Source organism: Epargyreus clarus, unplaced genomic scaffold, assembly GCF_041222505.1.
Source record: "Epargyreus clarus isolate Ecla_fem2 unplaced genomic scaffold, WU_Ecla_fem_2.2 ptg000014l, whole genome shotgun sequence".
Taxonomy (NCBI): Eukaryota; Metazoa; Arthropoda; class Insecta; order Lepidoptera; family Hesperiidae; genus Epargyreus; species Epargyreus clarus.
In genome coordinates, this window is record NW_027332222.1 from 7,415,651 (window position 1) to 7,430,163 (window position 14,513).

The 14,513-nt window shown below is 32.5% G+C and overlaps 2 protein-coding genes across 2 annotated transcripts in view; one reads left to right on the forward strand and one right to left on the reverse strand.

The window, feature by feature from the left end:
- The first annotated feature begins 186 nt into the window (after positions 1-186).
- Cbp20 (cap binding protein 20) lies at positions 187-1,661 on the forward strand. The gene is made up of 4 exons (XM_073079814.1): positions 187-430; positions 664-881; positions 1,007-1,109; positions 1,462-1,661. Exons 1-4 carry the CDS (start codon positions 362-364, stop codon positions 1,555-1,557), a joined length of 486 nt encoding a protein of 161 aa, XP_072935915.1. The 5' UTR covers positions 187-361; the 3' UTR covers positions 1,558-1,661.
- Positions 1,662-2,593: 932 nt separating this feature from the next.
- The window catches only part of LOC140747386 (NAD(P) transhydrogenase, mitochondrial), a 40,649-nt gene continuing 28,729 nt past the window's right edge, over positions 2,594-14,513 (reverse strand). Inside the window, exons 34-47 of the mRNA XM_073079815.1 lie at positions 13,548-13,633; positions 11,828-11,911; positions 9,064-9,112; positions 8,869-8,958; positions 8,529-8,615; positions 7,099-7,257; positions 6,645-6,797; positions 5,905-6,049; positions 5,631-5,735; positions 5,470-5,542; positions 5,264-5,356; positions 5,042-5,138; positions 4,728-4,868; positions 2,594-3,778 (exon numbers count right to left, since the gene is read on the reverse strand). Coding sequence (XP_072935916.1) covers positions 3,692-3,778; positions 4,728-4,868; positions 5,042-5,138; positions 5,264-5,356; positions 5,470-5,542; positions 5,631-5,735; positions 5,905-6,049; positions 6,645-6,797; positions 7,099-7,257; positions 8,529-8,615; positions 8,869-8,958; positions 9,064-9,112; positions 11,828-11,911; positions 13,548-13,633 — 1,449 coding nt within the window. The 3' untranslated portion in view covers positions 2,594-3,691. The remainder of the gene's footprint in view (positions 3,779-4,727; positions 4,869-5,041; positions 5,139-5,263; positions 5,357-5,469; positions 5,543-5,630; positions 5,736-5,904; positions 6,050-6,644; positions 6,798-7,098; positions 7,258-8,528; positions 8,616-8,868; positions 8,959-9,063; positions 9,113-11,827; positions 11,912-13,547; positions 13,634-14,513) is intronic.

Here is a 14,513-nt window from a genome sequence, read left to right on the forward strand (position 1 = left end):
ATGATACATATTGATCGCTTATCTTGTATTAGTATTTGAATAGACGTGCATGAAAATGTAGGGGTAGAAGTTTAGTTGCCTTATATTAATTTTATATTGTCTCCGACCTATTATATAATGAGACTCTGTGGCATAACTTTGTTAAGATCTGTGGAATGTGGCCACTTCACTGACAGGCAGCAGGCTATCCCTTGTCAGTTGTTATTTGTCAATTTTGTCATTATTTAGTAGAAAATAAAAGCAAGCAACATCGCGATTTTCTTTAAATTACACTTATTTTGTTTTATGTACTGCTTTTTTAAGTATTTAACTACACGTACGCTGTGTAAATACCGTGGTGTTAGACTTTTGACCCACCACTATGAAGCGTACTTACGATTCTATGAGTTCTTCTATAGAAATAAGTTCATATCGTGATCAACATTTTAAGGTATATTTTATTATTGGTTTCCCTAATACGACAAACTAGATAAACACGAACCGTTTTTTAATTGATCATGGAATGCAACAATTCAAGCTATTGTGCAGCGTTTCTTACTTGAGTTGCTAAAATAGGTTATAGATGTCGTGGCGTCACTGAATATTGTAATATGAGTTGAAAATCCAATAATACTCAACTGTTATGAGTTATTGCATCTTTAATATTGTTTATATTGAATTCAGGGTTCCCGCAGTGAACAAGAAAGACTATTGAGAACATCATCAACATTATACATTGGTAATTTATCATTCTATACAACAGAAGAGCAAATATACGAGTTGTTTTCAAGATGCGGTGACATACGGCGAGTAGTAATGGGCTTGGATAAATATAAGAAAACACCTTGTGGTTTCTGTTTTGTTGAATATTATGCTAGAGCAGATGCTGAGAGTTGTATGAGGTAAGGGTGAATATAAATACATAATTTGACATATTTATATAATATAGAGGAATTAAATATAATATATTATAAAGTGCAAGTACATCACATATGAAATAATATTTGTTTATTGTTTTGGTCATAAGGTATGTAAATGGAACAAGGTTAGATGACAGAATTATCCGTTGTGACTGGGATGCTGGCTTTATAGAAGGAAGACAATATGGAAGAGGCAAAACTGGTGGACAGGTATATGTAACTATATTTCTCTAAAAAAATGTTTTTGGCCTTATATTATCTGTATATACTGCAATCATATAAAAAAATACCTTAGATCAATGACATCTTTTAAAGCTATGGACCCCTCAATATTCTGTTGTCATGTTAAACATTCTTAATATCAGGTTTTTGGAAAAATCTGTATGAATATTTTCAATATTAATTCAAAATTGCTTATTATGATTACTCTTAATATGATAAACCCACATTATGTGCATTTGTCTGTCCATCTAAATTGAGGCACATTTTTATACAAATTACTCTTAACATCAGGTATACTGTGTATTATATTTCATTTTTATAAATTCTTTGTATATTGCAGGTTCGAGACGAGTATCGTACTGACTATGATGGTGGCCGTGGTGGCTATGGGAAAATTATTGCTCAGAAAATAATTCCAAACACACTGGAACGCTGAGACAAGGATGAAACATGGACTTTGTGTTAAGACTCATAAGTTTAAGTTGGATCATATGTTCAAATTGATCTAGATGTTAAATATATTAAACAAATTGACACCCACATGTTGTCTATGTAATCATAAAAGACTGCCATTTCAGATAAGGAAATATCTGTTCTTAGAGGTGAATAATTAGTGTAAACTGCAATGTATTAAGCATTTAACAACAGTACTACTACATATAAGATGAGCATTATTTGTGAATATGACCATGCAAGTCGAATCCCCTTTGTAAGTGGACCATTATCTTCACTCAAATTTTTAAAATACTGTTACCATGGTCACTTTACAATCTTCATATACTATTGCTGATTGACATCTATGTAACTCTCATATAACTGCCACAAAAAAGAGGATTTTTATTACTTGATTACCAAACATTTACATTTTTGTACTATTCCTAAATTATACCTGTATGTTAACACAACATATGAACCATCAAGAGATTTACTAAACAATTGTAAAAACGACCTAAGACCATGCAAGTTCTAAGCAAATACAGATACAACTTTGTTTTATAATATCTAGAGATAACATTTTCATGTGAATTCTTCTTACTTGGTGATATAAATATACATAGGTTTACAGGGTGTGCTATGTAAAAATTGTAATAACTGTCCTAGGATTGCATAATGGCATACAATATATATCTAGATAAATTATTAGGTAGTGTAAATAATGATCCTATTTTGCTAAATTGTCCATTATGAATTTAGTTGCCCCAGAAAAATGTATATGTTAGAGTTTTCAAAATTTCCTTTTTGGCAAATACACGTTTTTTCTAAATGTTGTTTTATCTATTTTATTTTTACCACAATTTCAATATTTAATTACTACACCATTTCTCGTAAGTTTAGATAATATTTTATGTAAGAGGCTAGATAGCCCTACGAGGCATATTTGTGTGAGAAATTGGTCAATACCTGTAATTTGTCATGGCCTGAGATATAGTCATTTTAATCGATCTTTAAATAAGAAAGTAAAACAAAAATACTTCAATAAAAGTCTTTAATTAAACTTTCGTATAAAAGCATACATGTAAAGCATAAGAACTTTAGTAAAATTATCTATGCTTTAATAAATGCAATGACAACAGTTATATAGTATAATGAAAATGTTTAAATAATAATCCTATAATTTCAATAGCATAGCATAGTAACATAAGTACACCTATAAAATTATATTAAACAACAATTTATAAAATTTAATTATTAGTAACAAACTATGTAGACTTTTATGGACATTAATGCAAACAAGTGTTATAACAATAGAATTTTCTTTGCAACATTGTGAGAATGTTGTATGAAATGGCTCTCCGCCGCTCTCAGTTGTTCAGTGGCTATAAATTATAGATTTTTAAATGATTATATTCCATAATACCATATACCATAATAATATATTTATAATTGTATGTAGTAAAATGATACATACTAGTCTTAGTGTGAATATTTGCCTATCGAAGAAATCCTAAGTTTATGTTATATTTTGGCTAATTTCAAAATGTCACGATTTGCTACATACGGAGTGAGAAATGTTCGTACCAACACAACTCAAATTAAGATTTAAGACGACTACTTATTAACGGCATTATCAATAAAAACATTACATGTGTAGTAATAATGTTATTTGAAATATAATATTTGTGCCCTTTTGGGATATGGCATAAACTGATTTACAATACAAATGCATTTCATACATTAGGTTTTACAAAACATACATTTTTTTGTGCTTAATTTTTATACTAACATAATAAAGCCTTTTTTCATAAGTGATTAAAAATGATAAGAATATAAAATATTAAGCAAGGAACTTTTCTGAGACTCGAATAAATATTTTAATATAAGAATATGTTGGTTTTAATATTAAGGATTTCGTTTCCTCATAAAAATTCGATATAATGCTTATATATATTATATAAATAAGATTCTTTACAATGTTTCGCTTACAATATAAAAAAATACACTTCATGAGACATCTTAATATTCACTTCACTAAGAAAAGAAGACAGATCATTTGATTGCGGTTAAGCGTAGGCACTTAAAATAAATAAAAAAATAACAAAATAGAAACACTTTATTTGTGCCCTTTCCAACTAATCTCTGGGCGTAGACTCTGGCAATAAATCAAACCAGAGTGTTTTAGCTTCACGAAAGTCGTACTGGTTCAAGTGCACAATAACCTAAAATAAAAAAATAATAGTTAATGGTACACGAGAAAAAGTCATATTTTGACCATATTTAAATTTGGGTAGTATGTAAACGAGATACTGCAATAAAAGTTTTGAGTGACAAAAATAATGAATTTTGGATATGGTATTACTAAGTGAGCGACTGGCTGCGAGTGACGAGAAATCAACAGAACAACAACTTACAAACATAAATGTAAGTTATTTAAAATACGAAATGAGAAGCTTCATTTATTTTTGAGCGACCTAATATTTGTCTAAGTGTAAACATTACGTTCTGCGTTTTATTCAATATTAAGCAAATGTTTATTTTGTAATACTGAGCAGCATTTTATTTTAAATGAAGTGTTTCGAATATAAAAACCACTTTGAAAAATACTATAATAAGTAGAATATTGTGTGCTCATGTCATTGATCATGAATAAAGGTAAGGTCTGAATTCATACAGATTGGGCCCACCCGCTCGCAGGGCGCTGCCGCGCCCTGCTCGCTTAGTTTTATATTGTCTTATATGTTCCAACCTAGCCTTACCAATTCAATTAGAAAAACCTAATCTATCTTAATACTAAAGTTGCCTCTCTATATTTCCAGTTTTCAATACCAAGAAAAAAACTAAATAAAAGGTGGTAGGACTAGCACACATCTCACTTTATTCTAGCAAGTCACAGATCTGCATTTGGAACGGTATGAAAAGAGACTAATTCACACATAAGGTGTCTTAGTCCTCAGGAATAGCAAGGCATCCGTGATAGGGTTCAGATAGAATGTTTCTTTTATATATGGAGTTAATAACATATGGTCATGGACGACAGTTAATTTAGTTGAATTCCATGAAATAGTAAACCTATTTTATAGTAGAGAATTAATTTGTTACTGGCTGGCCAGTTTGATTTTACTGGCGACTTTCTAAGTTAAAGTAAATAAAATACAGCGCGATTCTCACCTGACCAATAACAGGGCTGCCACCGAGAAAGCCCTTATGTGTAGCCACTGTCACCTCTATTTGTCTCGAGTGCAATTCTGCATGCGGGATTACCCACTCGAACTGTTCGTCATATTCTGGCATGCAATTGTCCTTAACCACCTATGGTAAAAGTCATATTATCTTTTATATTTGCAAAATGTCAATAAATAAAAATATTAAAAAATAAATATAAATGAAGGAAACAAAAAATTAAAACGTTATTCTACAAAATAGTTTGAAAAAGTATTTTTTATTACATTATTAACCAACATTTGGAATTTATATTTACATACCACAGTCTTCCGTTTGGAGTCCTTGGAGCGTCCAGGCAATAAATACAATTTCACATACGGGTCAGGCACATTTGTGGGATCTTTCAATGGAATATTCCTGGGAAAAAAATTGCATCCCACTTTATAAAAAAGCCAAAGTATGCCTTATATTTTAAAGGTAGGCACATATAATAAGGTGTTATAAAATCTATAGTAACATATTATTTGAATACACCAACTTACATGATTTTATGTACAACGACATACAACGTTTGGTTCTGCATACTGTAGCGCGTGGACAACAAAATTCTTCCGAGCCCAGCCTCCCCTGCGGACCTGATTATATTTATTTTATTAAAAAATGTTCAATAATTTTTAAGTTATCAAGTCTTGGTTTTAAATGTGAAATGAGAACACAGTTACCGTAATGGTTATGAAAATTTACTTACGTGGTTAAGGACGAAGTTCTGTGTACGAGTTTCGGCGAGTCACGTTCAGGATTAGCTTGTTGTTGAGGAACATCTGAATAAAGCGAATAGAAAATAGTATTACTAGCCCGTAAAACTATTTCTCGATAAGAATATATATATTTAACTATGATTTTACTAACCAACTTCCTTAATTATTTGCTCCACTGGGATAGATTTTTCAGATGCGTTATCGGCAGCACCATCCTCTATATTCTTCAGATCTGTATTTGTAGTTTGCACTGGAACTAAAATTGAAATATCCGTCTATTTTTTTACCATGCAAAACTATGTGTTAAATTAAAAGTCTTACAGGTTTTTAAGAAATAGATGTAATATTGATATTGAAAAATTGGAAGTGATCTTCGATTATTTAAGGTGCTTTATATGGTTACTAATGAATATACGAATATTTACCAGGTTCCGGTTTAGGGGGCGCTGGCCCGTCTGTACTCTCTGTAGTAGGCGGCGGCGATGGAGTTTTTGCTGGTTCTGTATCGGGTGGACCATCCGCTTGCATTTCTTCTTCAATGTCTTCTTCCTTGATAGCTTCTTTCAAGATCTGGCATTAGAGGATTTTCATGTTTATAAATTCAAAATCAAAAAGGAAATTCCAGTTTAAGTTATGAGTGTAAAAGGTATTTTAAATTTTACGTATGAATAAATTATTACATATGAATTAATTTGAAAGTAGACTCCAGGATATAGCTAAATTTGGTATCTGCAATAGGTGGAAAAATTGCAAGAAGAAGACATGGGTCTTCTCTAAGAGTAAATCTCTTAATCACCCCCGACAACATCCTTAAGAATGTATTGACATTGACTTTTTTTTTTCAATATAAGTGTAGCAGACGAGCATACAGTCCACCTGATGACAAGTGGCATCTGTAATCAACGCTAGATAGGATTAGATATTCCTACCTGAGGTCGTCCACAGATGCGCCGCTACCCCTGAGGACTAAGCTGGAACGCCTCGGAAAAGTCTGTCTCCCTTACCACACCCTTCAAACCAGAACACAGCAGCAGTAGGTAGAAATAGGTGTGGCGGTGGTACCGCCGGAGTTGAACCACAAAGGGTTCTACCATCTTCATGACTGGTGCCATCTTGGCATACTTGGCCAATAAGACTTACTTTATCCATGTGAATGTTTACTTACTTTTAATTGAAGCGCCATAATTATTTTAGACTCCGGCCCGGATTTTTGCAAGTTGATCGGTTGTGACAGCATAGTGAGATTGTTTTGTCTCAGTAGACTGGATAACGCGTAGGTCAACTGGCCGAGGGCACTGCCCGTCTTCTGGTCCAGAACCTGCCATGAAAGATTAAACATTAAGCTATGTAATTTAATTCATATATTTTACTGGTGCACTTTATTAGCTATAAGAGATTTCAAGCCTATATTTCAAGCTCAGTTAAGATATGACGATTAATAAACAAAATTTTATATTACTTCTATTTATTTGAAATAAATTCAAGTTTCCAAGGGTATTGTAAATTTCATTTTTATTTCACTGTTACGCCTTTAAAATTTAAGTTATTTCCAAAAACAATCATTTACTTACTTTACCACTAAATTAAACGTTTATACAGTACGTCAATGTTAGGTTTACCTTGATTTCTACTTGATCGATCTCGGGGTTCTGTACGAGGAATGAGTATCCGATCTCGTACACTGGATCGTCCGTTCGCATCTGAACCGCTGTGTTTTCTGTCTTTTTGCCCACAGTGACGGTCAGGTAAGGGTCGGGTCTCGACTGAGTTCGAGCGTTCTTTAATAACAAAACAGAAACGAAAAGAATATTACAGGGAATTTTATCGTTACAAATGTAAAATTAAAATAGCAATAAATCTTAAATCAGTGACTAATTTCTGTAGAGGCTCATTGTATAAGACTTGTATGTAGAGATGGGCAAAACACCCGGTTTAAACCCAGTACTGGGTTTAAACCCGATAAATACCCGTTTATACCCTCCCACAGACTATTTATTTGGGTATTTAAAAATTATTTCATAAAATCTGTAGACATTTTTTAAAATAGTTCAAATATTTATTGAATAGATATACTAGAAGTTTCTACGGTATTTTCAACGTTTTTACATTTTTTAATGTTATATTTTTGAGGTCTTACCTACTTTTTTACCCGAGTGGCACAGAAATATTGTTTTTCGCGCATATTTTGTATGTTTTTACATCGTTTTAATACATTCGAATCTGATTAGATAAATTTCGACGGTTAAGGTGTCGTTATATTTGTCTAAAATACCAAAGTGTAATTTTTTCATAGATAGGCGTTTGAAAAAAACTGAAAGGAATTATGAGGCCAATTGTGATAAAAACTAAAACTGCATTGTTACATTTTTTGAAAATCCGGGAATCGAACGAGTTCATTTCAAAAAATATATCACACCATATATTATTCCATCATCGCATGGTGTCGCTTACAAGGATCAAATTCTGGAAAGTAATGATATATGACAAACTAAAGGAAAAGTCTCATTTTGAAGAAAAAACACTTTTTTCATACAATGTCATACAAAACCTTATTTTTTTATATTTGAGCCTAACGAAGAGCAGATGTGCTACCTGATGGAAAGTAGGACATTGTTTGAAACTTGCATCAAAAGCATAGGCTATTTGGCTTCTTACCTAAGTCTGCTTCTATAATGGCGTGATAAAATGGCATTTTGGCGCTGTAAATGTCATTTTACAGTGCATATTTAGTACAGTATGATCATCAAAGTAATAATTGTGCTTAAAAATGGATAGATATGCATGAAAATAGTAAATACCCGAATAAAAACCCATTTTTGGGTTTAAACCCTATTTCTTCCCAACGACCGGGTAAAAACCCGGTTTATTCCCGATGGGTTTAAACCCTCTGCCCATCTCTACTTGTATGTGAAGGGTTGCTCAAAATTAAGCAGCATAGATAGCTTAACAAATTAACCGTTAAACCCAGCCCATAAATGTATATGTTGTAAATATTTCTTTATTATCCTAATTTCACAATAACCATAATATTACTATTACTTATACTTACGGGCAGCTTCTTGCATGAATCAATGTAAATTGATACTACAGCTGAACTCAGTTCCCCGGTTTTTATAAGTTGGGTTTCGGTAATAGCCTGCAAAAGTAAGAGAGTATGTAGTTGTTATAATACTTTATTTTGTTATATTAATTTAAACAAAGAAATCTGTTATATTGCTATCAAATATATATTTTTTCAAAGTACTTATTTAAATGTAACGACATTATTGACAGAAGTTGATTATAATCTCAATATGGTATATTAGAATAAAAACTGTCACATAGATATAATGTAGACTTTATATTGATTAAAATTACAGTGTAATATGTTACACATTTTTCATACTTACACGACTTAAATCGGTTAAGTCACTAGATAGGCGGTGCCACGATAGGCGTAGGTGCACTTTGCCATGTTTAGCTTGTTGAAGAGTTTGCCACTGTAAATCAAAAATAACTTTTATATTAATAGGAGGAGTAATGTATTGCTTAAGTCTTTTTCCTCGTGGGTAGAAAAACTAAGCCAGGACTAAATTTATACGAACCGTATCAAGACGACCAGCGCGCACGACTTGCGATATTTCCAACGAACACCTGTAAATTAATATATTGTTCAATCTTTCGCACCTTACAAAATACAAACCCACTAAGCGTCAGGTGATATGCAGTAAATTACATTAGGTGGATAAATTAGTGTTATTAAAGCCATATAGTAAACAATGCATATTAGTACAGGTGAGATGCGCACACAAACATTTGACTTGTGGTCAACGTAACGTACGAAAACAATTTTGCGTTTGTTACGAAGCAAAGCAGGTTTTAGTGTTAACACAAACAATTACATTTAAATTTATACAATAAAACACATTTTCATTATTTTTTAAACGAATAACGCATTTAAAGCATAAATTGTATAATATTTCTAATTGTCTTTCGTTAACTACACTTGAATTTCGCCAGTAGATTTTGTCAACGCCTTTTGTAACAAATTGCAATTAAAAATAATCTTAATGCTTTTATTTTTTTTATTAGCTTGAAATAAAACTTTTTAAGCAAATTTAATTTATTATTATTATTTTTGTAATAATTATTCGGGCCTTATTATTAATTTCTATTGTTTTTTAATATACAGGTGTATGTATCTTATATACATAATACGTACACATTGCAGAAATATTTGCGTAGCTTCATTTATCAATTATGTATTAGATAATAAAGGACTGGGTCGCATGAATAAAAACTGCCAATTTTCATTTCATGTAAGGCAGTGCAAGTGACAATGCTGTGGTTGAGAATACTAATGAGTTTCAAGTTACAAGTGTTAAATAGCGAACGATATGCACTAAACCTAAAATGAAAATTCTTTGCTCAGTCTTACAGTAAGATTTCCTATTTCGGCAAGAATATCCAAATCTAAAACACCTTTATTTCCAGATAATTGTCTACTTTACAATTCTTACGTTTCGGTCGAATGATGTAGATGCCGTCTCTCTTACATAAAATGAGACCATTTTAGTTCTCAGGTGACGCATCTGTGATCGGCTTCGGGTAGAACCCCTAATTCATATGGAGCCGTCATCTTTACATCTGTTATCAATCCCAAATAAGGAGTCCTGAGGTCAGCCACAGACGCGTTGCTAACCTTGATGACAAAATTGAAACGCTTCGGAGAAGAATGTTTCCCATTTCAAACTCTTGCAACCAGAATACAGCAACACTACTGTCATTAGGCAGAAATACGTGCGGCGGCGGTGCCTCCGACGTCGAACACAGAGGGTTCTACCATCTTCAGATGTCCATGGACGGTAGTGGCTACTTATTATTTGTATCCTTTTCCCTGGATTGCATGCTCATTGGCTATTTCAATATTATAAAAATCTATGGATCAGATGTATTTTCGTATAAAATTAATGGACGTCACAAAATAAAAATTCAAATAGCACTGAAGCCGTTTCTGTAATTGTAAAGTATCGTTGCTTCCTTTGTCGTTTTGCGGACACGTCTCGTGGTACACAAGTTCTGCTAACTATAACTATTACTTCCTTTATGAACTGCAACTTTCCCTGAAACTAATATAGTTTCATAATTCAACCTACACAGAAGTTAGAACCTCCCAATGACAGGTATAATGATGTATTAGTATTCATTACATGAACCCAATATCAAATGAAGGTAGTTCCCGAAATCAGATTATTTATGGAATAGCTGTGACATCTGAATTAATATGACGGTGGATAGTGTTACATCTAAAGGATGCATAAATGGTAAAGTATCTCGATGTCAGTGATCGTACTGTGACAGCCAACTGCAGGCCCATGTGCAGTGATAATAGACATCCGAACTGTTCAAATATTCGGTTGGCATAGTATGTATAGTATAGGTATAAGATGCAATGCTGGTCCATTGGCAATGACCGACCTGCCGAGGCTTTCGTCTCTGCCCGCGCGGTCCCAGTCGTAAAGGTGGACGATAGCGCGCGTCGCGCTGCAGCGCAGTACCGACTGTACAACCCACCACTAAATATAATAGGCTTACACATAAACCCGTAAAAACTTATTAACACGGTGTTTGTTAAATGTGATTAGAAGTCGACACAATAAGCTGCTGCTCTGCTCTGGTGAGACACGTGGTGTAAGTTCATTAAAATATAATAAGCATTGACGTTTGTATTGTACGATAAACCGAACAATCAAGATCGTCGTAAAGAATACCTAGTAAAAATCAAATCATAAACACATAGGTATTTAAAAATAACACTCCACAGTAGGCATAACAAATGGAATTAATAAATAAAAAATAAGTACTCCGGTAAATCGGTACACGAACAAAATATGTGAATAGTAACGCGAACCTTAACATCACCTTATATTCAAGCAAAATAATTCGTTGAAAATAAATTCATGAAGCCAAGCAAGTGAGAACATGAGGTGATATGAAGATTCAAAAAGGCACACGCAAAACACACTATGTAGAACCTCGCTAGGTGAGATATAGCCCCCGGCACAAAACTTGAGCTTTAGGTGAAAATTGTGTCAATTGTATTGAGCGAGTGGTTACGGGTGCATTTGTTTTAACCAAAAAAGGAAGCTCAAAGGAATGGAAAATCCAATGCATTGTCGATAAAAATGTAAACCTTAAAGTTAATAAAATTTAAATTTAATAGTCGTAAATGTGGCTATAGCTGATAAGTAATATCCTGTTAATTGGAATCTGGTTTCATTAAAATGAAATAAATCTCCGACTTAAATTTATTATCTGAGCTCAAGAATCGGTCGGGAGCTATACGTTATTGAGGATGGGGGGACGGACCTGCCGAGATAATCATCGTTCTGAATGCCCATCCCCGGGTCCCAGTCCCACAGCTCGCACTGCAGCACCTGGCTCTTCCTTGAACTTATTAGAGCCTTCGGAGAAATCACAATATTCATATTAATTTAATACTTGCCTACAGCACACGATGTTTTATATTAATACATAGTTATTGTATTTTGATTATACTTTTGCCTTTAACTTTTGTGGCATAAATATAAATATCTGTAAAATATTCTGTAACTTAATTTTAAACATTCTTTATTGTTTCATTTATTGTTTAGTTAATTTAACTCCAAATATTAAAATCATCTGCATCGAAGTACACACTATATTCCTTTTTATCTATTTTTCACTTTGTTTAGGAACTTTAAACTTTGTATTCCCGATGTTCACAATTATATAATGTACACGTAAAAATGCTATATTAAAATTAGTCCGTTTAATAAAATAACAAATGTGATAAATATACGTAATGTATTTATCAATTTTACCATCTTCTTATATTACACATATAACAAGTGCATTATTTGGTGTTGTCATAAATAAACAAATATTAAGCATAATAAAGCGCCACATTTAAAGCAAATGTACAAAAATGGAAGTGCATTTCTTCCATTTTCGTTTTTTAACAACAAAACTTCCTAATATTGTAGCGTAAAACACTTGTCACGGACTTCAGCCACAATGCTGGGTTAACTACCAACCTATTTGGCGTCAGCTACATATTTATGTTTTAGCGGCAATGGCTTATTTATCATTAGGTGGAAAACATAATTGTTTTCTATTTTAAAACATATTTATATATATCTTTTACTTTGTGATTTTATGAGTAACGAGTATTTTATTAATAGGATATCTATTGAGAGGAAAATAATTCCGTGACAGGGATTTTAACACAAAAAGTTCAATGTTGATCACTTTTATTATAAGACGAGTTTATAAACACAAACAATTTTATACTTATATATCCATTCAATTTTTAAATTCAATATTTTTTTCTATTGAAATAATCCAAGCAATTTAAGATATTTCTTAAGTGTTCAACATAATCACTTGCGAAATTGCAGTAGGTATAACTAAAACTATTTCTATGCTATATTACTACATACACAGTCTCAGTGCTGCTATGCCATGCCCAAAGCGTACCTACCACCACCAATTCGCCATTCATTTAGTTGACCGCCGCCCTTCCACACCTTACATGTTTATTACACGAGGAGTGACAACTTAAAATGACATTCTATCTTTATGCTAGTGTTATATTATTGTATTTGAAATAGAGTATTAACGATATAAATATCCGAATAAAAAAAGCCCATGAAAGTACATAACATAAAATTACTAATCCAAATTGTAATTATATAAAGCTGTAATTGTACATTATAATAAATCTTGATGAAATAATTTAGGCTTATACAAGTTACAAAAGAAGATGAAACTGACAGATTTTTTGAAATTTCCCGTCTGTCATAGCGTTATTCTAATATGATCTTTCAACGCTTATTTAAAATGCAGAAATATTGCATAATATCGAAAATAAACGTCTTTTCGATTCGATTCGATTAAATGCTCGTTTCATATTTTCAACATCCTGTCTGAGGATGTAGTAATAACATACTTAAGTTATATTGTATGACCCCTGCATATATACGTATCACGAATTCTACAGCAAACTGTTCAAGTGGTCACTCCTCAGCGCGTGCGGCGCGGCACTCACCTGCCCAGCTTGTCATCGTCGTTGCCCTCGTCCTTGTCGAACACCTCAATTTCCAACGCTTGACCCACCGATTGCATTATACGCGCCTTTACGCCAAACGCGCACAGTCCGGCGCACACATAAGTGAGGAAAACAAAATCAAATTCACAATCTCTCTTCTCTGTTAATCATACGAATAAGCAGAGTTATGCATACTTCTAAAGCTTTTAATACCATTACAAGCACACTATCTTAAATTCATTTCTTGTTTTATAATGAAATTTAGAGGCATTCGATGAATACTATAATTTTGAAGATTGTTTATACTACTACATGAAGAAATTTCGAAGAATTTTCATTATTTACATAAAATTTAGTCAGACATAGAATACAGTTTTGAAAGAAAGCAAGGAACGACTTCTCATTTTTATATATTAGAGATTAGAGAAGAATGCAGTTATTAGGAAAGAAAAAGTTACAAATAAATGGCGTAAAAAGTGATACGAAAAATATCTTTTTGAATACTAATTTATTATTTAAACTCATGCTTCTAGAAAGAAAAGAAAATGTTGAAAATAACCGCATTCAAAAACTAGTTATAAGATTAGTTACATGATATAATCTTAGTGATTTCAATAATTTTAATGTCATGCAAATCTATCACCCATACCACGATATATCAAAGTTAGCCTCGTTAAATTACATAGTGTCCTTTAACAAATTCCAGCAGGAATATTGCTATCTCACAACCACATAGAGGTTAGATGTGCAAGACAGTATTATTTATAGTGATATGCAAGTGAAAATATTATTAGAACAATACTTACATAGTGTCCCAAACCGATTTTAATAATAGATATAAATAGGGCAGTACAATAAAGAGAATTTGGAAAAGGCCAAAACATTCAGTGTCTGCGAAATTTTGGCGGCATAACTAATAAACAGGCAATAATAACAAACATGTTTAAAGAAGTAAAAATAAGGTGC